Source organism: Salvelinus namaycush, unplaced genomic scaffold, assembly GCF_016432855.1.
Source record: "Salvelinus namaycush isolate Seneca unplaced genomic scaffold, SaNama_1.0 Scaffold13, whole genome shotgun sequence".
Lineage (NCBI taxonomy): Eukaryota > Metazoa > Chordata > Actinopteri > Salmoniformes > Salmonidae > Salvelinus > Salvelinus namaycush.
The window spans coordinates 562,501-587,500 of NW_024058008.1; the positions used below are offsets into that span (position 1 = coordinate 562,501).

The window sequence follows — 25,000 nt, forward strand, 5'->3', positions numbered from 1 at the left end:
AGAGGCCAAACTAACTGGTTAGACTGACTGTCTGTGACTACTGAATCAAGAGGCCAAACTAACTGGTTAGACTGTCTGTGACTACTAGTGCTTTACTACGGCATTACAAAGTGATGTAGAGATTCAGTGTGGTGTGTGTGACAGACTTTCACTACAACATGACAGAGTCCTGACAGAGATACTACTGTATGATGACAGAGTCCTGACAGAGATACTACAGTATGATGACAGAGTCCTGACAGAGATACTACAGTATGATGACAGAGTCCTGACAGAGATACTACAGTATGATGACAGAGTCCTGACAGAGATACTACAGTATGATGACAGAGTCCTGACAGAGATACTACAGTATGATGACAGAGTCCTGACAGAGATACTACAGTATGATGACAGAGTCCTGACAGAGATACTACAGTATGATGACAGAGTCCTGACAGAGATACTACAGTATGATGACAGAGTCCTGACAGAGATACTACAGTATGATGACAGAGTCCTGACAGAGATACTACAGTATGATGACAGAGTCCTGACAGAGATACTACAGTATAATCTTCTGGGGGATCTTTCTTCCACTTGGAAAGAGATGTGTTGAAATGACCCATAGTGACACTCTGGGATAAAATGAAATTCTCTCTGTCTCTCTGTCTCTCTGTCTCTCTGTGTCTCTGTGTCTCTGTGTCTCTGTGTCTCTGTGTCTCTGTGTCTCTGTGTCTCTGTCTCTCTCTCTCTCTCTCTCTCTCTCTCTCTCTCTCTCTCTCTCTCTCTCTCTCTCTCTGCCTCTCTCTCATCCCCTCTCTCTCTCTGTCTGTGGTGCGTGGTGTTGAGTGTTAGTTAATAGGTGTGATTTTCTCTTTTCTTTTCCCAGGGGATCTTCCCAACCAGCTACATCCACTTGAAGAAGGCCATGGTAACCAACAGAGGGTAAGAACCCCTACATCAATTATAACAAACTTTTCTCTGATGAGAGGAGAATTGGAAGAGGGATTGTGGCGAGGGGAGGGGAGAGGAGAGGAGAGAGGGATGGAGGAGAGAGGAGAGGAGAGAGGGATGGAGGGGAGAGGAGGGGAGAGAGAGAGGGATGGAGGAGAGAGGAGAGAGGGATGGAGGAGAGAGGTGGGGAGTGGAGAAGAGGGATGGAGGAGAGAGGAGGGGAGAGGAGTGAGTGATGAGGAGAGAAAGGGATGAGGAGAAAAGAGGGATGGAGGGAAGAGGCGAGATGCTGTGAAGAACAGGCATATTATTCATTCATCTCTGCCTCCCTTATTACTCATCTTTTCCCCACACCTCTCATCCCTCCCTCCTCCTCTCATCCCTCTCTCCTCTTCTCCTCTTTCTTTCTCTCTCTCTCTCTCTTCCTTTCCTCCCTCTCTCCTCCTCTCCTCTCCGCCCTCTCTCCTCCTCTCCTCCCTCTCTCCTCCTCTCATCCCTCCTCTCATCCCTCTCTCCTCATCTCATCCCTCTCTCCTCCCCCTCCTCTCATCCCTCCCTCCCTCCCTCCACCTCTCATCCCTCCCTCATCCTCTCATCCCTCTCTCCTCCTCTCCTCCCTCTCTCCTCCCTCTCTCCTCTCATCTCTCCTCCTCTCCTCTCTCCTCCTTTCCTCCCTCTCTCCTCCTCTCCTCTCCTCCTTTCCTCCCTCTCTCCTCCTCTCATCCCTCTCTCCTCTCCTCTCATCCCTCTCTCCTCCTCTCATCCCTCTCTCCTCCCTCTCCCCATCTCCTCTCCTCCCTCTCCCCATCTCCTCTCATCCCTCTCCCCTCCTCTCATCTCATCCCTCTCTCCTTCTCTCCTCTCTCCTCTCATCCCTCTCTCCTCCTCTCATCCCTCCCTCCCTGAATATCTGCTATCTTGCTGGCCCTGTACTCTACTCTGTCTGTCTGCAGAGGTTCTTACTTTGTGCTACATCTACATGTACGGTGTCTAGTTAACAGTTATGTAGCATGGTGGTACAGGGAATCTACAGGTGTCCACATAATAATTCACATTTGCTATTGCTGCAGGATTATTTTCCTTCTGTGAGAAGCAGGGTCAAATAAAGATGTGCATCTGTAACAATGACCATAAGAGTTGTCGGAGATAAATCGAGAGCCAGGCTAGACAAGATACAATATATTTACTTACTAGATCTAGGGCCAGGCTAGACAAGATACAATATATTTACTTACTAGATCTAGGGCCAGGCTAGACAAGATACAATATATTTTCTTACTCTATCTAGGGCCAGGCTAGACAAGATACAATATATTTACTTACTCTATCTGTAACCAGGCTAGACAAGATACAATATATTTACTTACTAGATCTAGAGCCAGGCTAGACAAGATACAATATATTTACTTACTAGCTCTAGGGCCAGGCTAGACAAGATACAATATATTTTCTTACTCTATCTGTAACCAGGCTAGACAAGATACAATATATTTACTTACTAGATCTAGAGCCAGGCTAGACAAGATACAATATATTTACTTACTAGATCTAGGGCCAGGCTAGACAAGATACAATATATTTACTTACTAGATCTAGAGCCAGGCTAGACAAGATACAATATATTTACTTACTAGATCTAGGGCCAGGCTAGACAAGATACAATATATTTACTTACTAGATCTACAGCCAGGCTAGACAAGATACAATATATTTACTTACTCTATCTGTAACCAGGCTAGACAAGATACAATATATTTACTTACTCTATCTACAGCCAGGCTAGACAAGATACAATATATTTACTTACTAGATCTACAGCCAGGCTAGACAAGATACAATATATTTACTTACTCTATCTAGGGCCAGGCTAGACAAGATACAATATATTTACTTACTAGATCTACAGCCAGGCTAGACAAGATACAATATATTTACTTACTAGATATACAGCCAGGATAGACACGATACAATATATTTACTTACTCTATAAAGGGCCAGGCTAGACAAGATACAATATATTTACTTACTCTATCTAGGGCCAGGCTAGACAAGATACAATATATTTACTTACTAGATCTAGAGCCAGGCTAGACAAGATACAATATATTTACTTACTCTATCTGTAACCAGGCTAGACAAGATACAATATATTTTCTTACTCTATCTGTAACCAGGCTAGACAAGATACAATATATTTTCTTACTCTATCTGTAACCAGGCTAGACAAGATACAATATATTTACTTACTCTATCTAGGGCCAGGCTAGACAAGATACAATATATTTACTTACTCTATCTAGGGCCAGGCTAGACAAGATACAATATATTTACTTACTCTATCTAGAGCCAGGCTAGACAAGATACAATATATTTACTTACTAGATCTAGAGCCAGGCTAGACAAGATACAATATATTTACTTACTAGCTCTAGGGCCAGGCTAGACAAGATACAATATATTTACTTACTAGCTCTAGGGCCAGGCTAGACACGATACAATATATTTACTTACTCTATAAAGGGCCAGGCTAGACAAGATACAATATATTTACTTACTCTATCTGTTATAAGGCTAGACAAGATACAATATATTTACTTACTCTATCTGTAACCAGGCTAGAAAAGATACAATATATTTACTTACTATATCTAGGGCCAGGCTAGACAAGATACAATATATTTACTTACTAGCTCTAGGGCCAGGCTAGACAAGATACAATATATTTTCTTACTCTATCTGTAACCAGGCTAGACAAGATACAATATATTTACTTACTAGATCTAGGGCCAGGCTAGACAAGATACAATATATTTTCTTACTCTATCTAGGGCCAGGCTAGACAAGATACAATATATTTACTTACTCTATCTGTAACCAGGCTAGACAAGATACAATATATTTACTTACTAGATCTAGAGCCAGGCTAGACAAGATACAATATATTTACTTACTAGCTCTAGGGCCAGGCTAGACAAGATACAATATATTTTCTTACTCTATCTGTAACCAGGCTAGACAAGATACAATATATTTACTTACTAGATCTACAGCCAGGCTAGACAAGATACAATATATTTACTTACTCTATCTGTAACCAGGCTAGACAAGATACAATATATTTACTTACTCTATCTAGGGCCAGGCTAGACAAGATACAATATATTTACTTACTCTATCTGTAACCAGGCTAGACAAGATACAATATATTTTCTTGCTACTGGTGGTTATATTTTATTCGTAGAGTCCCTGCGAGTCTTTCTTTGTCTCAGCCCTGCAGTGAAAAGTATTTAAACAACTATTGTCTTGAAATCTGATTATCTATTGAGATCAGCAAAATACAAAATACGATACGCCAGCCCCTTTTCCAATACGATTCCAAGTCCAAGAATACATATTTTAAAACTCAAAATGCTTATTTTCTTTTTTCATATCCCCTTAGGAGAGGTACTTGGAAATTGTAAAGGATTGTAAATCCAATTAATTTGTCTCTCTGTGTTTTTAATTAATACCATTATGCAAATTAAGACATCTGTTACTTCTATTAATATGAACTAAAATAAACGCTTTTAAAACATTACGTAAATGTAATTGTAATAGATATTTTTTCCAAGTGTTGGCCGTCTACTTGTAATTAAAATAATGAGGGCTACATTTTTTAGTTGTTGGTCAACTGTAATCCTTAAAGATATGGGGAAACTCAGCACTAATATTCTAACAATATTCTGTGTTTTATGGGTAACGTAACAAATACATTTTACGAATTTGAGTTTGGAGAAAGGCAGGGATAGATAGAGAGGGAAGAGAGGGAAGAGAGGGAAGAGAGAAGAGGAGGCAGGGCAGGAGGGGGAGAGTAGAGGTAGAGAGAATGGGAGGGAGAGGGAGGCAGGGCAGGATAGGGTGGGAAAGAGAGGGAGATATAGAAGTATACTGTATCTACCTCTTCTTCTCCTCTGTCACTCTTCCTCTTCTCCTCCTCTGTCTCTCTTCATCTTCCTCTTCTCCTCCACTGTCTCTCTTCCGCTTCCTCTTCTCCTCCTCTGTCTCTCTTCCTCTTCCTCTTCTCCTCCTCTGTCTCTCTTCCTCTTCCTCTTCTCCTCCTCTGTCTCTCTTCCCCTGTCTCTCTTCCTCTGTCTCTCTTCCTCTGTCTCATTCCTCTGTCTCTCTTCCTCTTCTTCTCCTCTGTCTCTCTTCATCTGTCTCTCTTCCTCTTCTCCTCCACTGTCTCTCTTCCTCTTCCTCTTCTCCTCCACTGTCTCTCTTCCTCTTCCTCTTCTCCGCCACTGTCTCTCTTCCTCTTCCTCTTCTCCTCCTCTGTCTCTCTTCCTCTGTCTCTCTTCCTCTGTCTCTCTTCCTCTGTCTCTCTTCCTCTGTCTCTCTTCCTCTTCTCCTCCACTGTCTCTCTTCCTCTGTCTCTCTTCCTCTTCTCCTCCACTGTCTCTCTTCCTCTGTCTCTCTTCCTCTTCTCCTCCACTGTCGCTCTTCCTCTGTCTCTCTTCCTCTGTCTCTCTTCCTCTTCTCCTCCACTGTCTCTCTTCCTCTTCCTCTTCTCCTCCTCTGTCTCTCTTCCTCTTCCTCTTCTCATCCTCTGTCTCTCTTCCTCTGTCTCTCTTCCTCTTCTCCTCCTCTGTCTCTCCTCCACTGTCTCTCTTCCTCTGTCTCTCTTCCTCTGTCTCTCTTCCTCTGTCTCTCTTCCTCTGTCTCTCTTCCTCTTCTCCTCCACTGTCTCTCCTCCTCTGTCTCTCCTCCTCTGTCTCTCCTCCTCTGTCTCTCTTCCTCTGTCTCTCTTCCTCTGTCTCTCTTCCTCTGTCTCTCCTCCTCTGTCTCTCTTCCTCTGTCTCTCCTCCTCTGTCTCTCCTCCACTGTCTCTCTTCCTCGGTCTCTCTTCCTCTGTCTCCCTTCCTCTGTCTCTCTTCCTCTTCTCCTCCAATGTTTTTCCCATCCTCTGTCTCTCTTCCTCTGTCTCTCTTCCTCTGTCTCTCTTCCTCTGTCTCTCCTCCACTGTCTCTCTTCCTCTGTCTCTCTTCCTCTTCTCCTCCACTGTCTCTCTTCCTCTGTCTCTCTTCCTCTGTCTCTCTTCCTCTGTCTCTATTCCTCTGTCTCTCTTCCTCTGTCTCTCTACCTCTGTCTCTCTTCCTCTTCTCCTCCACTGTCTCTCTTCCTCTGTCTCTCTTCCTCTGTCTCTCCTCCTCTGTCTCTCTTCCTCTGTCTCTCCTCCTCTGTCTCTCTTCCTCTGTCTCTCCTCCTCTGTCTCTCTTCCTCTGTCTCTCCTCCTCTGTCTCTCTTCCTCTGTCTCTCTTCCTCTTCTCCTCCACTGTATCTCTTCCTCTTCCTCTTCTCCTCCACTGTCTCTCTTCCTCTGTCTCTCCTCCTCTGTCTCTCTTCCCCTGTCTCTCTTCCTCTGTCTCTCTTCCTCTGTCTCTCCTCCTCTGTCTCTCTTCCTCTGTCTCGCTTCCTCTTCCTCTCTTCCTCTGTCTCTCTACCTCTGTCTCTCTTCCTCTTCTCCTCCACTGTCTCTCTTCCTCTTCCTCTCGTCCTCTGTCTCTCTTCCTCTGTCTCTCTTCCTCTTCTCCTCCACTGTCTCTCTTCCTCTGTCTCTCTTCCTCTGTCTCTCCTCCTCTGTCTCTCTTCCTCTGTCTCTCTTCCTCTTCCTCTCTTCCTCTGTCTCTCTTCCTATGTCTCTCTTCCTCTGTCTCTCTTCCTCTTCTCCTCCACTGTCTCTCTTCCTCTGTCTCTCTTCCTCTGTCTCTCCTCCTCTGTCTCTCTTCCTCTTCCTCTCTTCCTCTGTCTCTCTACCTCTTCTCCTCCACTGTCTCTCATCCACTGTCTCTTCCTCTTCTCCTCCACTGTCTCTCTGATCCCAGAAGTTAGTTAAATTTTCTGTAATGTACTTGATGGATCGGTACAGTACTTAATATGTCACTCACACAGTGATCTATATGTATTGTATCATCGACTCACACAGTGATCTATATGTATTGTATCATCGACTCAGTCAGTGATCTATATGTATTGTATCATCGACTCACACAGTGATCTATATGTATTGTATCATCGACTCAGTCAGTGATCTATATGTATTGTATCATCGACTCAGTCAGTGATCTATATGTATTGTATCATCGACTCACACAGTGATCTATATGTATTGTATCATCTACTCAGTCAGTGATCTATATGTATTGTATCATCGACTCAGTCAGTGATCTGTATGTATTGTATCATCTACTCAGTCAGTGATCTATATGTATTGTATCATCGACTCAGTCAGTGATCTGTATGTATTGTATCATCTACTCAGTCAGTGATCTGTATGTATTGTATCATCGACTCAGTCAGTGATCTGTATGTATTGTATCATCGACTCAGTCAGTGATCTATATGTATTGTATCATCGACTCAGTCAGTGATCTGTATGTATTGTATCATCTACTCAGTCAGTGATCTGTATGTATTGTATCATCGACTCAGTCAGTGATCTGTATGTATTGTATCATCTACTCAGTCAGTGATCTATATGTATTGTATCATCGACTCAGTCAGTGATCTGTATGTATTGTATCATCTACTCAGTCAGTGATCTGTATGTATTGTATCATCGACTCAGTCAGTGATCTGTATGTATTGTATCATCTACTCAGTCAGTGATCTATATGTATTGTATCATCTACTCAGTCAGTGATCTGTATGTATTGTATCATCTACTCAGTCAGTGATCTGTATGTATTGTATCATCGACTCAGTCAGTGATCTGTATGTATTGTATCATCGACTCAGTCAGTGATCTGTATGTATTGTATCATCTACTCAGTCAGTGATCTATATGTATTGTATCATCTACTCAGTCAGTGATCTGTATGTATTGTATCATCTACTCAGTCAGTGATCTGTATGTATTGTATCATCGACTCAGTCAGTGATCTGTATGTATTGTATCATCGACTCACACAGTGATCTATATGTATTGTATCATCGACTCAGTCAGTGATCTGTATGTATTGTATCATCTACTCAGTCAGTGATCTATATGTATTGTATCATCGACTCAGTCAGTGATCTGTATGTATTGTATCATCGACTCACACAGTGTTCTATATGTATTGTATCATCGACTCAGTCAGTGATCTATATGTATTGTATCATCGACTCACACAGTGATCTATATGTATTGTATCATCGACTCAGTCAGTGATCTATATGTTTTGTATCATCGACTCAGTCAGTGATCTATATGTATTGTATCATCGACTCAGTCAGTGATCTATATGTATTGTATCATCGACTCACACAGTGATCTATATGTATTGTATCATCGACTCAGTCAGTGATCTATATGTATTGTATCATCGACTCAGTCAGTGATCTATATGTATTGTATCATCGACTCAGTCAGTGATCTGTATGTATTGTATCATCGACTCAGTCAGTGATCTGTATGTATTGTATCATCGACTCAGTCAGTGATCTATATGTATTGTATCATCTACTCACACAGTGATCTGTATGTATTGTATCATCGACTCAGTCAGTGATCTATATGTATTGTATCATCGACTCAGTCAGTGATCTGTATGTATTGTATCATCGACTTAGTCAGTGATCTATATGTATTGTATCATCGACTCAGTCAGTGATCTATATGTATTGTATCATCGACTCAGTCAGTGATCTATATGTATTGTATCATCGACTCAGTCAGTGATCTATATGTATTGTGTCATCGACTCACACAGTGATCTATATGTATTGTATCATCGACTCAGTCAGTGATCTGTATGTGTTGTATGTGAATGTGCATTGGTCTAATAGATATCATATAAGGCCTAGATTAGATTTGAGATGAGAACATGGCCCTGTTGATTGATATGTGATACAATGGGTTCATTATGACCCACAGCTATTCTATAGAGATACAGTAGGAAATAATATCTGTTTTCAGTTCAGAAAAACGATCTGCATTTTATTGAGTCTGTTTGTGGTGTCAGATAGGTGGAGGTTGCATTTTTGGGACTATTTAGTTTCGCTGGGCCACACTTGCTCAAGCAAGGATTGCTAAAGTGTTTGAAAGAAAACAAATACTAACTGAACCCAGATTTGATTGACTTGGATGGTGGATAAAGTGACATATACAGTACTGAGCGATGAACCTTCACTTTGGTTATTTTTTCGTTTTTTAAACAACCAATTTACCGACCTCAGTTCAATTATTTGAATTCGTTTTTTTCTGTGTGCGCAATGCACAGTTTCTCTAGAGATAAATTAGATCAAGCCCGAACTGTGTGATATAGTAGGGAATTGAAGTTTCCACCAGGCCAATAGTCTACATAGTTTGACGCAGAAAATGTGGTAATTAACTACAATGACCATAATCCATTGCACGCCTACTTGTCCAGTCTGCGTGGTGCAGACATGGAGACGGAGAGAAGAGACAGAATAATGCGCGATGGAGAGGGATAGAGAGCAGCTGTTGCTTCGTGAGGTTTCTCTACCTGAAAATACATGATCCAAGTGATTGATAGTTGGTATTCAGCAGTCATAAAAGTAGGCCTTATTTACTTTGAAGAACTACAAAAATAGTGATGTTGTCAGACAGCAACTCTATAGAGATGAGATGATGACTTTGAATGAAATATTATAGTCATCAAATAAACCTAATGTAAAATACACAACTGAAATATTTTAGTAAAGTAATGTGAGTAAATGTTGGTTAATAAGTGATAAGAAGTAATGGACAGTCAACTACCATCATGGGGTTTGTATTGTGTTATTCTGTGTTGTTACAGCATTCAACCCACATAATGCATAGTACATTTTATGTCTAAAAGAACATTTTTGCCATTGGGGTGATGACAGTAGCTGTGGGGTTTCTCATGACCACTATGGGGTTTCTCATGACCACTATGGGGTTTCTCATGACCACTATGGGGTTTCTCATGACCACTGTCTAATATTGTACAGAATACCCCACTACGGTGATTTGAGAAGAGTAATATTGGACCTCATTTACAAAAACAAAGTGATTAACCAGTCATAACTAGCCAATGGCAATGCAGATTACACAGTAAGCAACCAATCGATTAAACACAGGATATGACATCATGGAACACCCTGCTTCTTCGCATCTAGAAACTGTTTAAAAACACAAATTAACAAACTTAGTTTTGCCCATCCATCCTGTTAAAAAATAATAATAATGTCCCTCTTAGATTCACTTTTCTCGATATCTGACTTAAGACAGCTAATCAGCCGTACCAGTGATTGTCTGTGAAATGAGCTTCGCGCCTACACCTCGTGTTGATTATTCAGGATTCAGGATTCAGACGACTTTACACGCACAGCTGCAACCTGGCAACCCCCCCACACCCCCTGTCAGCCACCCTGATAGCCCTCCTGACAACCCCCCCACACCCATTGAGGACATACACAAGACACAGATTGTACTCCTTATGGACTCAAATGGTAAATATATACAAGAAAATAAACTCAACTCTGGTGTCCAAAGACCCAGCGCGCCCTAGACCTTCTGTCTAAGGACCAACTAGGGTCACCCAGCCACATGATAATACACACAGGCACAAACCACCTGAGAACACAGCAGGAAAGGGAGTGATTGAAAAAGCTTCTTCTACTTTCCCCAACACACAAGTGGTTATCTCCACCCTGCTACCACGAAAAGACTTCCACCCTGCTACAATACAGCGGGTAAACACAAGTATTTCCCGTGACTGTGCCTCAAAACCAAATGTTTTCCTGGCCCACCACTCCACCCTGGACTTGAACATCTTCTATGACCAGGTCCACCTATACAAGGCAGCAGTACCCACCTTCACCTGTACCCTAAAGGACATCGCTCTCAAACGCAGCCCCAACACTTCACACAGGAGCAGCAGATCAATAGACACCTCGCCCAGACCAGCGAGATACTCTCCCAGACCTACACATAGAGGACACACACTGAGAGGACCTACATCCAGACCACAACACCACCAGCCACATCCACACCCCCATCGCAACCAATAAACACCCCCCCCCCCCCAAGTAAACCATGTCCATACCCCATTTAGGCCGCTTCAGATCAGACCTATGCCCCTCCTGCCCACCCCATGCCCCCCACTCCCACAAAGAGGGCCTCAACATGGAAGTCACACACACGCCCAGGTCGTGAGCGGGCAAAGAGGCCCAACACTAGCCCAAGTCAATGGCATGTACCAGATGCTCAGCAGGGTCTGCTCACACTTACTGGCCCGAGGCCAAACCACACTACCAACAACATTGGACACTTTAAGGAACACAAAGCCTTCACTATCTCATCCTGGAATATCCAAGGCCTGAGGTCATCTGCCTTTGGACTAAAGAGCATGAACCTGGACTTCATCAAACAAATCGTAAATACAGACATTGTCATCCTACAAGAAACATGGTAAAGAGGAGACGGACCCACTGGTTGCCCTCTAGGTTGCAGAGAGCTGGTAGTCCCATCCACCAACACTACCAGGTGTGAAACAGAGAAGAGACTCAGGGGGTATGCTAATTTGATATACAGCAGACCTAACTCACTCCGTTAAATTAATCAAAACAGGAACATTTTACATTTGGCTAGAAATTCAAAAGGAAATGATCTCAACAGAGAAAAATGTCCTCCTGTGTGCTACCTATATCCCCCCACTAGAATCCCCATACTTTAATGAAGACAGCTTCACCATCCTGGAGGGGGAAATCAATCATTTCCAGGCCCAGGGACATGTTCTAGTCTGTGGCGACCTAAATGCCAGAACTGGACAAGAACCTGACACCCTCAGCACACAGGGTGTAACGTCCTGACCAGAGTGCTTATGTGTTTTGCTTGTTTAGTGTTGGTCAGGACGTGAGCTGGGTGGGAATTCTATGTTGTGTGTCTAGTTTGTCTGTTTCTGTGTCCAGCCTAATATGGTTCTCAATCAGAGGCAGCTGTCAATCGTTGTCCTTGATTGAGAATCATATATAGGAGGCTTGTTTTGTGTTGGGATTTTGTGGGTGATTGTTTCCTGTCTTTGTGTTTTTTCTGCACCAGCTAGGACTGTGACGGTTAGTTTGTTTTGTCATTTTGTATAGTGTCTTGTTTTGTGTTAATTAAATCATGGAAAATTACCACGCTGCACATTGGTCCTCAGATCCTTCTCGCCTCTCCTCGTCTGAGGAGGAGGACGACTTAGACTGCCGTTACAGAACCACCCACCAAACTAGGACCAAGCAGCGTGGCAACGGGCAGCAGCGACAGCAGCAGCAGTAGCGGGACCAGGAGAAATGGACTTGGGAGGACGTTTTGGACGGCAAGGGTTGCTACACATGGGAGGAGATCCTGGCTGGAAAGGATCGCCTCCCATGGGAACAGCTGGAGGCAGCTAGGAGAGCAGAGGCAACCGGAGAGAGGAACCGGCGTTATGAAGGTACGCGGCTAGCACGGAAACCCGAGAAGAAATCCCAAAAATTTCTTGGGGGGGGGGGGGGGGGGGGGCTAAAGGGTAGTGTGGCGAAGTCAGGTAGGAGACCTGCGCCCACTTCTCATGCTTACCGTGAAGAGCGGGAGTACGGGCAGACACCGTGTTATGCGGAAGAGCGCACGGTGTCTCCTGTACGTGTGCATAGCCCGGTGCGGGTTATTCCACCTCCCCGCACTGGCCGGGCTAGATTGAGCGTTGAGCCAAGTGCCATGAAGCCGGCTCTACATATCTGGCCTCCAGTACGTCTCCTCGGGCCGGTGTACATGGCACCAGCCTTACGCATGGTGTCCCCGGTTCGCCTACACAGCCCAGTGCGGGTTATTCCACCTCCCCGCATTGGTCGGTCTACGGGGAGCATGCAACCAGGTAAGGTTGGGCAGGCTCAGTGCTCAAGGGAGCCAGTACGCCTGCACGGTCCGGTATATCCGGCGCCACTTTCCCGCCCCAGCCCAGTACCTCCAGTTCCAGCACCCCGCACTCGCCTTATGGTGCGTGGCTCCAGCCCAGTACCACCAGTGCCTACACCACGCACCAGGCTTCCAGTGCGTCTCCAGAGCCCTGTTCCTCCTCCACGCACTCTCCCTATGGTGCGTGTCTCCAGCCCAGTACCTCCAGTTCCGGCACCACGCACCAAGCCTCCTGTGCGTCTCCAGAGCCCTGTACGCACTGTACCTTCTCCCCGCACTCGCCCTGAGGTGCGTGCCCTCAGCCCGGTACCTCCAGTTCCGGTACCACGCACCAGGCCTATAGTGCGCCTTCGAGAGTCCAGTGTGCCCTGTTCCTGTTCCCCGCACTAGCCTTGAGGTGCGTGTCTCCAGTCCGGTACCACCAGTTCCGGCACCAGGCCTATTGTGCGCCTCAGCAGGTCAGAGTCGGCCGTCTGCCCAACGCCGCCTGCACTGCTCGTCTGCTCAACGCCGCCTCCACTGCTCGTCTGCCCAGCGCCGTCTGAGCTGCCTGCCTGCCCAGCGCCGTCTGAGCTATCCGTCTGCCCAGTACCGTCTGAGCCATCCGTCTGCCCAGTGCCGTCTGAGCCGCCCGTCTGTCCCGAGCCGTTAGAGCCGCCCGTCTGTCCCGAGCCGTTAGAGCCGCCCGTCTGTCCCGAGCCGTTAGAGCCGCCCGTCTGTCCCGAGCCGTTAGAGCCGTCCGTCAGTCAGGAGCTGCCAGAGCCGCCAGCCAGTCAGGAGCTGCCAGAGCCGCCAGCCAGTCAGGAGCTGCCAGAGCCGCCAGCCAGTCAGGAGCTGCCAGAGCCGCCAGCCAGTCAGGAGCTGCCAGAGCCGCCAGCCAGTCATGAGCTGCCCTCCAGTCATGAGCTGCCCTCCAGTCATGAGCTGCCCACCAGTCATGAGCTGCCCTCCAGTCATGAGCTGCCCTCCAGTCATGAGCTGCCTTCCAGTCATGAGCTGCCTTCCAGTCATGAGCTGCCCTCCAGTCATGAGCTGCCCTCCAGTCATGAGCTGCCACTCTGTCTTGAGCTACCTCTCTGTCCTGAGCTACCTCTCTGTCCTGAGCTACCTCTCTGTCCTGAGCTATCTCCTCTATCTAGGGGGGGCCTTGGTGAAGGTTCCTAGACCAAGGTCGGGGGCGAGGGTCGCCACTCAAAGGACGCTAAGGAGGGGGACAAAGACAGTGGTAGAGTGGTGTCCTCGTCCTGCGCCGGAGCCGCCACCGCGGACAGATGCCCACCCAGACCCTCCTCTTGAGTTTTAGGGGTGCGTTCGGAGTCCGCACCTCAGGAGGGGGGTACTGTAACGTCCTGACCAGAGTTCTTATGTGTTTTGCTTGTTTAGTGTTGGTCAGGACGTGAGCTGGGTGGGAATTCTATGTTGTGTGTCTAGTTTGTCTGTTTCTGTGTCCAGCCTAATATGGTTCTCAATCAGAGGCAGCTGTCAATCGTTGTCCCTGATTGAGAATCATATATAGGAGGCTTGTTTTGTGTTGGGATTTTGTGGGTGATTGTTTCCTGTCTTTGTGTTTTGTCTGCACCAGCTAGGACTGTGACGGTTAGTTTGTTTTGTCATTTTGTATAGTGTCTTGTTTTGTGTTAATTAAATCATGGAAAATTACCACGCTGCACATTGGTCCTCAGATCCTTCTCGCCTCTCCTCGTCTGAGGAGGAGGACGACTTAGACTGCCGTTACACAGGGGGACAAAAACCTACCTGGAGGTGACAGCATTCCTATCCAAATATGCCCCCCTAGGCACAACTATGACAACATAACCAACAAAACAGGTCACAACTCCTGCAGCTCTGTCGCAAGCTGGGTATGTACATAGTCAATGGTAGGCTTCGAGGGGACTCCTATGGTAGGTACACCTATAGCTCATCTCTTGGCAGTAGTACTGTAGACTACTTTATCACTGACCTCAACCCAGAGTCTCTCAGAGCGTTTACAGTCAGCCCACCGACACCCCTATCAGATCACAGCAAAACCACAGTCTACTTGAACAGAGCAATACTCAATCATGAGGCATCAAAGCCAAAGGAACTGAATAATATTAAGAAATGCTATAGATGGAAGGAATGCAGTTTGGAAACCTACCAAAAAACTATTAGGCAACAACAAATTCAATCCCTTTTAGACATCTTCCTGGACAAAACGTTTCACTGTAATAGTGAAGGTGTAAACTTGGCAGTAGAAAACTAAACAATATATCTAACCTCTCAGCTTCCCTAGCAAATCTAAAAATCTCAAATAGAAAACCGAAGAAAATGAACAACAACGACAAATGGGTTGATAAAGAATGCAATAATCTAAGAAATAAATTGAGAAACCTGTCCAACCGAAAACATAGAGACCCAGAAAACCTGAGTCTACTCCTTCACTATGGTGAATCACTAAAACAATACAGAAATACACTACGGAAAAAGAAGGAACAGCACGTCAGAAATCAGCTCAATGTAATTGAAGAATCCATAGACTCTAACCACTTCTGGGAAAATTGGAAAACACTAAACAAACAACAACACGAAGAATTATCTATCCAAAATGGAGATGTATGGGTAAACCACTTCTCCAATCTTTTTGGCTCTATAACAAAGAATAAAGAGCAAAAACATATACATGATCAAATACAAATCCTAGAATCAACTATTAAAGACTACCAGAACCCACTGGATTCTCCAATTACCTTGAACGAGTTACAGGACAAAATAAAAACCCTCCAACCCAAAAAGGCCTGTGGTGTTGATGGTATCCTTAATGAAATGATCAAATATACAGACAACAAATTCCAATTGGCTATACTAAAACTCTTTAACATCGTCCTTAGCTCTGGCATCTTCCCCAATATTTGGAACCAAGGACTGATCACCCCAATCCACAAAAGTGGAGACAAATTTGACCCCAATAACTACCGTGGAATATGCGTCAACAGTAACCTTGGGAAAATACTCTGCATTGTCAATAACAGCAGTACATTTCCTCAGGACAGCAACACAATTAGACCCAACCAAATCATGAGAAAACTAAAAAGATAATTACTTGACACATTGGAAAGAATTAACAAAAAAACAGAGCAAACTAGAATGCTATTTGGCCCTAAACAGAGAGTACGCAGTGGCAGAATACCTGACCACTGTGACTGACCCAAACTTTAGGAAAGCTTTGACTATGTACAGACTCAGTGAGCATAGCCTTGCTATTGAGAAAGGCCGCCGTAGGCAGACATGGCTCTCAAGAGAAGACAGGCTATGTGCACACTGCCCACAAAATGAGGTGGAAACTGAGCTGCACTTCCTAACCTCCTGCCCAATTTATGACCATAATAGAGACACATTTTTCCCTCAGATTACACAGATCCTCAAAGAACTCGAAAACAAATCCAATTTTGATAAACTCCCATATCTACTGGGTGAAATACCACAGTGTGCCATCACAGCAGATTTGTGACCTGTTGCCACAAGAAAAGGTCAACCAGTGAAGAACAAACACCATTGTAAATACAAACTATATTTATGCTTATTTATTTTCCCATGTGTACTTTAACCATTTGTACACAATACTACATTTGTAATGTCTTTATACCCCTCTGGGAGGGAGGGGCTTAGGCTGTGAGTGAGGGGCTTAGGCTGTGAGTGAGGGGCTTAGGCTGTGAGGGAGGGGATTAGGCTGTGGGATGTTAGTGCTGTGAGGGAGGGGCTTCGGCTGGGAGGGAGGGGCTTCGGCGGGGAGGGAGGGGCTTAGGCTGTGAGGGAGGGGCTTAGGCTGTGAGGGAGGGGGTTAGGCTGTGGGATGTTAGTGCTGTGAGGGAGGGGTTAGGCTGTGAGGGAGGGGGTTAGGCTGTGGGATGTTAGTGCTGTGAGGGAGGGGGTTAGGCTGTGAGGGAGGGGGTTAGGCTGCGAGGGAGGGGGTTAGGCTGCGAGGGAGGGGGTTAGGCTGTGAGGGAGGGGTTAGGCTGCGAGGGAGGGGTTAGGCTGTGAGGGAGGGGTTAGGCTGCGAGAGAGGGGTTAGGCTGTGAGGGAGGGGTTAGGCTGCGAGAGAGGGGTTAGGCTGCGAGAGAGGGGTTAGGCTGGGAGGGAGGGGGTTAGGCTGTGAGGGAGGGGGTTAGGCTGTGAGGGAGGGGCTTAGGCTGTGAGGGAGGGGGTTAGGCTGTGGGATGTTAGTGCTGTGAGGGAGGGGTTAGGCTGTGAGGGAGGGGGTTAGGCTGTGGGATGTTAGTGCTGTGAGGGAGGGGGTTAGGCTGTGAGGGAGGGGGTTAGGCTGCGAGGGAGGGGGTTAGGCTGCGAGGGAGGGGGTTAGGCTGTGAGGGAGGGGTTAGGCTGCGAGGGAGGGGTTAGGCTGTGGGATGTTAGTGCTGTGAGGGAGGGGGTTAGGCTGTGAGGGAGGGGTTAGGCTGCGAGAGAGGGGTTAGGCTGTGAGGGAGGGGTTAGGCTGCGAGAGAGGGGTTAGGCTGCGAGAGAGGGGTTAGGCTGGGAGGGGGGGGGTTAGTCTGTGAGAGAGGGGGTTAGGCTGTGAGGGAGGGGGTTAGGCTGTGGGATGTTAGTGCTGTGAGGGAGGGGGTTAGGCTGTGAGGGAGGGGTTAGGCTGTGGGATGTTAGTGCTGTGAGGGAGGGGGTTAGGCTGTGAGAGAGGGGTTAGGCTGCGAGGGAGGGGGTTAGGCTGTGAGGGAGGGGGTTAGGCTGTGAGGGAGGAGTTAGGCTGTGAGAGAGGGGGTTAGGCTGTGAGAGAGGGGTTAGGCTGCGAGGGAGGGGGTTAGGCTGTGAGGGAGGGGGTTAGGCTGTGAGAGAGAGGTTAGGCTGCGAGGGAGGGGGTTAGGCTGTGAGAGAGGGGTTAGGCTGCGAGGGAGGGGGTTAGGCTGTGAGAGAGGGGTTAGGCTGTGAGGGAGGGGTTAGGCTGTGAGGGAGGGGTTAGGCTGTGGGAGAGGGGTTAGGCTGTGAGGGAGGGGTTAGGCTGTGGGGGAGGGGGTTAGGCTGTGGGAGAGCGTTAGGCTGTGGGAGAGGGGTTAGGCTGTGAGGGAGGGGGTTAGGCTGTGAGAGAGGGGTTAGGCTGCGAGGGAGGGGGTTAGGCTGTGAGAGAGGGTTTAGGCTGCGAGGGAGGGGGTTAGGCTGTGTGAGAGGGGTTAGGCTGCGAGGGAGGGGGTTAGGCTGTGAGAGAGGGGTTAGGCTGTGAGGGAGGGGTTAGGCTGTGAGGGAGGGGGTTAGGCTGTGGGGGAGGGGTTAGGCTGCGAGGGAGGGGGTTAGGCTGTGAGAGAGGGGTTAGGCTGCGAGGGAGGGGGTTAGGCTGCGAGGGAGGGGGTTAGGCTGCGAGGGAGGGGTTAGGCTGTGAGGGAGGGGTTAGGCTGTGAGGGAGGGGTTAGGCTGTGAGAGAGGGGTTAGGCTGCGAGGGAGGAGTTAGGCTGTGAGAGAGGGGGTTAGGCTGTGAGGGAGGGGGTTAGGCTGTGGGATGTTAGTGCTGTGAGGGAGGGGGTTAGGCTGTGAGGGAGGGGTTAGGCTGCGAGGGAGGGGTTAGGCTGTGAGGGAGGGGGTTAGGCTGCGAGGGAGGGGTTAGGCTGTGAGGGAGGGGTTAGGCTGTGAGAGAGGGGTTAGGCTGTGAGGGAAGGGGGTTAGGCTGTGAGGGAGGGGGTTAGGCTGTGAGGGAGGGGTTAGGCTGCGAGGGAGGGGGTTAGGCTGTGAGGGAGGGGTTAGGCTGTGAGGGAGGGGTTAGGCTGCGAGGGAGGGGGTTAGGCTGGGAGGGAGGGGGTTAGGCTGTGAGAGAGGGGTTAGGCTGTGAGAGAGGGGTTAGGCTGTGAGAGAGGGGTTAGGCTGTGAGGGAGGGGTTAGGCTGCGAGGGAGGGGGTTAGGCTGTGAGAGAGGAGTTAGGCTGTGAGAGAGGGGGTTAGGCTGTGAGGGAGGGGGTTAGGCTGTGAGGGAGGGGGTTAGGCTGTGTGGGAGAGGGTTAGGCTGTGAGGGAGGGGTTAGGCTGTGAGGGAGGGGGTTAGGCTGTGGGATGTTAGGCTGTGAGGGAGGGGGTTAGGCTGTGAGAGAGGGGTTAGGCTGCGAGGGAGGGGGTTAGGCTGTGAGGGAGGGGGTTAGGCTGTGAGGGAGGGGGTTAGGCTGCGAGGGAGGGGGTTAGGCTGTGATGGAGAGGGGTTAGGCTGTGATGGAGAGGGGTTAGGCTGTGATGGAGGGGGTTAGGCTGTGATGGAGGGGGTTAGGCTGTGAGGGAGGGGGTTAGGCTGTGATGGAGGGGGTTAGGCTGTGAGGGAGGGGGTTAGGCTGTGAGGGAGGGGTTAGGCTGTGAGGGAGGGGGTTAGGCTGTGAGGGAGGGGTTAGGCTGTGAGGGAGGGGGTTAGGCTGTGAGGGAGGGGTTAGGCTGTGGGGGAGAGGGTTAGGCTGTGAGGGAGGGGTTAGGCTGTGAGGGAGGGGGTTAGGCTGTGGGATGTTAGGCTGTGAGGGAGGGGGTTAGGCTGTGAGGGAGGGGGTTAGGCTGCGAGGGAGGGGTTAGGCTGCGAGGGAGGGGGGTTAGGCTGCGAGGGAGGGGGGTTAGGCTGCGAGGGAGGGGTTAGGCTGTGAGGGAGGGGTTAGGCTGTGAGGGAGGGGTTAGGCTGTGAGGGAGGGGTTAGTTGTAGAATGGCAGTTTGTTTGGGGTTTTGACAAAGCCATTTTAAGACGTCTGAATGATTCAGCAGGGACATTTATATAATAATAGTCTGTTGGGTGTAGATAGAAACACTTTGACAGCATGTCAGGTATCTAAACATGTACACACACACACACACACACACACACACACACACACACACACACACACACACACACACACACACACACACACACACACCCCGTGTTGATGCTGTGTGGTTAATAATCTAGGTGTGTGTGTGTGTGTGTGTGTGTGTGTGTGTGTGTGTGTGTGTGTGTGTGTGTGTGTGTGTGTGTGTGTGTGTGTGTGTGTGTGTGTGTGTGTGTGTGTGTGTGTGTGTGTGTGTGTGGGGCGGGGGGTACACAAGACACAGACAGACACAAGCGACCTCACCAACTAGTTTCAAAGAGCTTTCCTTAAGTTACTGTGTGTGTTCTACAGGCAGTATGAGACAGTGGTATCGCTGGAAGACCCCATCGTGACGGAGGTGACCTCCACTCTGCAGGAATGGGCCCTCTCGTGGAAGCAACTCTACGTGGTGAGTACATCTGTGATCTTGAGTGTCGCTTCTATGCAAAAAATGTTGTGTCAACTTGAGATGTCTCTGGCTTTTTTTTCTGACCAAGTAAAGTGTGTGGCGTGTCGCTCTGGACGTTCAAGTTGTAGTTTTGTAGTGAAATGCTGAACAAGCCCTTCCCAACCGTGCAGTATTCACTATCAAAATATATATATTCACTATCAAAATATACACTGCTCAAAAAAATAAAGGGAACACTTAAACAACACAATGTAACTCCAAGTCAATCACACTTCTGTGAAATCAAACTGTCCACTTAGGAAGCAACACTGATTGACAATAAATTTCAGATGCTGTTGTGCAAATGGAATAGACAAAAGGTGGAAATTATAGGCAATTAGCAAGACACCCCCAAAAAAGGAGTGATTCTGCAGGTGGTGACCACAGACCACTTCTCAGTTCCTATGCTTCCTGGCTGATGTTTTGGTCACTTTTGAATGCTGGCGGTGCTCTCACTCTAGTGGTAGCATGAGACGGAGTCTACAACCCACACAAGTGGCTCAGGTAGTGCAGTTCATCCAGGATGGCACATCAATGCGAGCTGTGGCAAAAAGGTTTGCTGTGTCTGTCAGCGTAGTGTCCAGAGCATGGAGGCGCTACCAGGAGACAGGCCAGTACATCAGGAGACGTGGAGGAGGCCGTAGGAGGGCAACAACCCAGCAGCAGGACCGCTACCTCCGCCTTTGTGCAAGGAGGTGCACTGCCAGCGCCCTGCAAAATGACCTCCAGCAGGCCACAAATGTGCATGTGTCTGCTCAAACGGTCAGAAACAGACTCCATGAGGGTGGTATGAGGGCCCGACGTCCACAGGTGGGGGTTGTGCTTACAGCCCAACACCGTGCAGGACGTTTGGCATTTGCCAGAGAACACCAAGATTGGCAAATTTGCCACTGGCGCCCTGTGCTCTTCACAGATGAAAGCAGGTTCACACTGAGCACATGAGCACATGTGACAGACGTGACAGAGTCTGGAGACGCCGTGGAGAACGTTCTGCTGCCTGCAACATCCTCCAGCATGACCGGTTTGGCGATGGGTCAGTCATGGTGTGGGGTGGCATTTCTTTGTGGGGCCGCACAGCCCTCCATGTGCTCGCCAGAGGTAGCCTGACTGCCATTAGGTACCGAGATGAGATCCTCAGACCCCTTGTGAGACCATATGCTGACACATGCACATTTGTGGCCTGCTGGAGGTCATTTTGCAGGGCGCTGGCAGTGCACCTCCTTGCACAAAGGCGGAGGTAGCGGTCCTGCTGCTGGGTTGTTGCCCTCCTACGGCCTCCTCCACGTCTCCTGATGTACTGGCCTGTCTCCTGGTAGCGCCTCCATGCTCTGGACACTACGCTGACAGACACAGCAAACCTTTTTGCCACAGCTCGCATTGATGTGCCATCCTGGATGAACTGCACTACCTGAGCCACTTGTGTGGGTTGTAGACTCCGTCTCATGCTACCGCTAGAGTGAGAGCACCGCCAGCATTCAAAAGTGACCAAAACATCAGCCAGGAAGCATAGGAACTGAGAAGTGGTCTGTGGTCACCACCTGCAGAATCACTCCTTTTTTGGGGGTGTCTTGCTAATTGCCTATAATTTCCACCTTTTGTCTATTCCATTTGCACAACAGCATGTGAAATTTATTGTCAATCAGTGTTGCTTCCTAAGTGGACAGTTTGATTTCACAGAAGTGTGATTGACTTGGAGTTACATTGTGTTGTTTAAGTGTTCCCTTTATTTTTTTGAGCAGTGTATATATTCACTATCAAAATATATATATATTCACTATCAAAATATATATATTCACTATCAAAATATATATATGTTTTATATCAACAGGGTCTTCCCAACCGTGCAGTATTCACTATCAAAATATATATATGTTTTATAAACACACGAAAAACACACAATGAACAGGGTCAGTTCTATATCCAGGGTCAGTTCTATAAACAGGGTCAGTTCTATATCCAGGGTCAGTTCTATATCCAGGGTCAGTTCTATAAACAGGGTCAGTTCTATATCCAGGGTCAGTTCTATATCCAGGGTCAGTTCTATATCCAGGGTCAGTTCTATATCCAGGGTCAGTTCTATATCCAGGGTCAGTTCTATAAACAGGGTCAGTTCTATAGCCAGGGTTAGTTCTATATCCAGGGTCAGTTCTATAAACAGGGTCAGTTCTATAAACAGGGTCAGTTCTATATCCAGGGTCAGTTCTATAAACAGGGTCAGTTCTATCAACAGGGTCAGTTCTATATCCAGGGTCAGTTCTATATCCAGGGTCAGTTCTATAAACAGGGTCAGTTCTATTTCCAGGGTCAGTTCTATATCCAGGGTCAGTTCTATAAACAGGGTCAGTTCTATATCCAGGGTCAGTTCTATAAACAGGGTCAGTTCTATATCCAGGGTCAGTTCTATATCCAGGGTCAGTTCTATAAACAGGGTCAGTTCTATATCCAGGGTCAGATCTATCAACAGGGTCAGTTCTATATCCAGGGTCAGTTCTATATCCAGGGTCAGTTCTATAAACAGGGTCAGTTCTATATCCAGGGTCAGTTCTATAAACAGGGTCAGTTCTATATCCAGGGTCAGTTCTATATCCAGGGTCAGTTCTATAAACAGGGTCAGTTCTATTTCCAGGGTAAGTTCTATATCCAGGGTCAGTTCTATAAACAGGGTCAGTTCTATATCCAGGGTCAGTTCTATAAACAGGGTCAGTTCTATATCCAGGGTCAGTTCTATATCCAGGGTCAGTTCTATAAACAGGGTCAGTTCTATAAACAGGGTCAGTTCTATAAACAGGGTCAGTTCTATCAACAGGGTTAGTTCTATATCCAGGGTCAGTTCTATATCCAGGGTCAGTTCTATAAACAGGGTCAGTTCTATATCCAGGGTCAGTTCTATAAACAGGGTCAGTTCTATCAACAGGGTCAGTTCTATAAACAGGGTCAGTTCTATCAACAGGGTTAGTTCTATATCCAGGGTCAGTTCTATATCCAGGGTCAGTTCTATCAACAGGGTCAGTTCTATAAACAGGGTCAGTTCTATATATTCTATATATTAGGTGTCATCACCTAAACAGACCAATCAGACAGCATGTTAGGACTGTCATCACCTAAACAGACCAATCAGACAGCCTGTTAGGACTGTCATCACCTAAACAGACCAATCAGACAGCCTGTTAGGACTGTCATCACCTAAACAGACCAATCAGACAGCCTGTTAGGACTGTCATCACCTAAACAGACCAATCAGACAGCCTGTTAGGACTGTCATCACCTAAACAGACCAATCAGACAGCCTGTTAGGACTGTCATCACCTAAACAGACCAATCAGACAGCCTGTTAGGACTGTCATCACCTAAACAGACCAATCAGACAGCCTGTTAGGACTGACATCACCTAAACAGACCAATCAGACAGCCTGTTAGGACTGACATCACCTAAACAGACCAATCAGACAGCCTGTTAGGACTGGCATCACCTAAACAGACCAATCAGACAGCCTGTTAGGACTGACATCACCTAAACAGACCAATCAGACAGCCTGTTAGGACTGACATCACCTAAACAGACCAATCAGACAGCCTGTTAGGACTGACATCACCTAAACAGACCAATCAGACAGCCTGTTAGGACTGACATCACCTAAACAGACCAATCAGACAGCCTGTTAGGACTGACATCACCTAAACAGACCAATCAGACAGCCTGTTAGGACTGACATCACCTAAACAGACCAATCAGACAGCCTGTTAGGACTGACATCACCTAAACAGACCAATCAGACAGCCTGTTAGGACTGACATCACCTAAACAGACCAATCAGACAGCCTGTTAGGACTGACATCACCTAAACAGACCAATCAGACAGCCTGTTAGGACTGACATCACCTAAACAGACCAATCAGACAGCCTGTTAGGACTGTCATCACCTAAACAGACCAATCAGACAGCCTGTTAGGACTGTCATCGCCTAAACAGGGATGCTGAAGGGAATTGTGTGTGTGTGTGTGTGTGTGTGTGTGTGTGTGTGTGTGTGTGTGTATTGTGCCTGCAGGCATGCACGTGTGTGTGTGTGTTCTTGAGTCTTTATAAATATATATATATATATAATATACACTGAACAAAAATATAAACGCAACATGTAAAGCCTTGGTCCCATTTTTCAATTTCCCCAAAATGTTCCATACACACAAAAAGTGTATTTCTCTCAAATGTTGTGCACAAATGTGTTTACATCCCTGTTAGTGAGAATTTCTTCTTTGCCAAGATAATCCATCCACCTGACAGGTGTGGCACATCAATAAATTATCATTACACAGATGCACCTTGTACTGGGTACAATAAAAGGCCACACTGTGCAGTTTTGTCAAACAACACAATGCCACAGATGTCTCAAGTTCTAAGGGAGAGTGCAATTGGCATGCTGACTATAGGAAGGTCCACCAGAGCTGTTGCCAGATAATTTACTGTTAATTTCTCTACCATAAGGCACCTCCAATGTCGTTTTAGCGAATTTGACAGTACATCCAACCGGCCTCACAAACGCTGACCACGTGTAACCATGCCAGCCCAGGGCGTCCAACCGACCACGTGTAACCATGCCAACCCAGGACCTCCACATCCTGCCTTTTCACCCACTAGAGCGTCTGAGACCAGCCACCTGGACAGCTGATGAAACTGTGGCTTTGCAAGAATTTCTGTAGAAAATGTCAGAAACCGTCTCGGGGAAGCTCATCTGCGTGCCCGACCTCCTCACGTGCAGTTGGGCTTCAAGAAGCCCAAACAGATATAATATATATGACAAAAAGATAATCATTTCAAACCTTGAATACATTTGTATGTGATCTTCCTGTTTCTCTATTATGTGTGGGAATACTTGGGAACAGATTTCTTAAATTAAAATCACTTGGACCTGATTTCCTGGTGTTTTTACAGTCTTTTATGTCCAACAAT

General features: G+C 47.1%; 1 protein-coding gene across 1 annotated transcript in view; it reads left to right on the top strand.

Annotated features, from left to right (window-relative positions):
- Positions 1 to 25,000, top strand: part of LOC120036313 (dedicator of cytokinesis protein 3-like) — a 296,634-nt gene that overhangs the window by 33,453 nt on the left and 238,181 nt on the right. The window contains exons 4-5 of the mRNA XM_038982785.1: positions 872 to 927; positions 19,920 to 20,016. Coding sequence (XP_038838713.1) covers positions 872 to 927; positions 19,920 to 20,016 — 153 coding nt within the window. The remainder of the gene's footprint in view (positions 1 to 871; positions 928 to 19,919; positions 20,017 to 25,000) is intronic.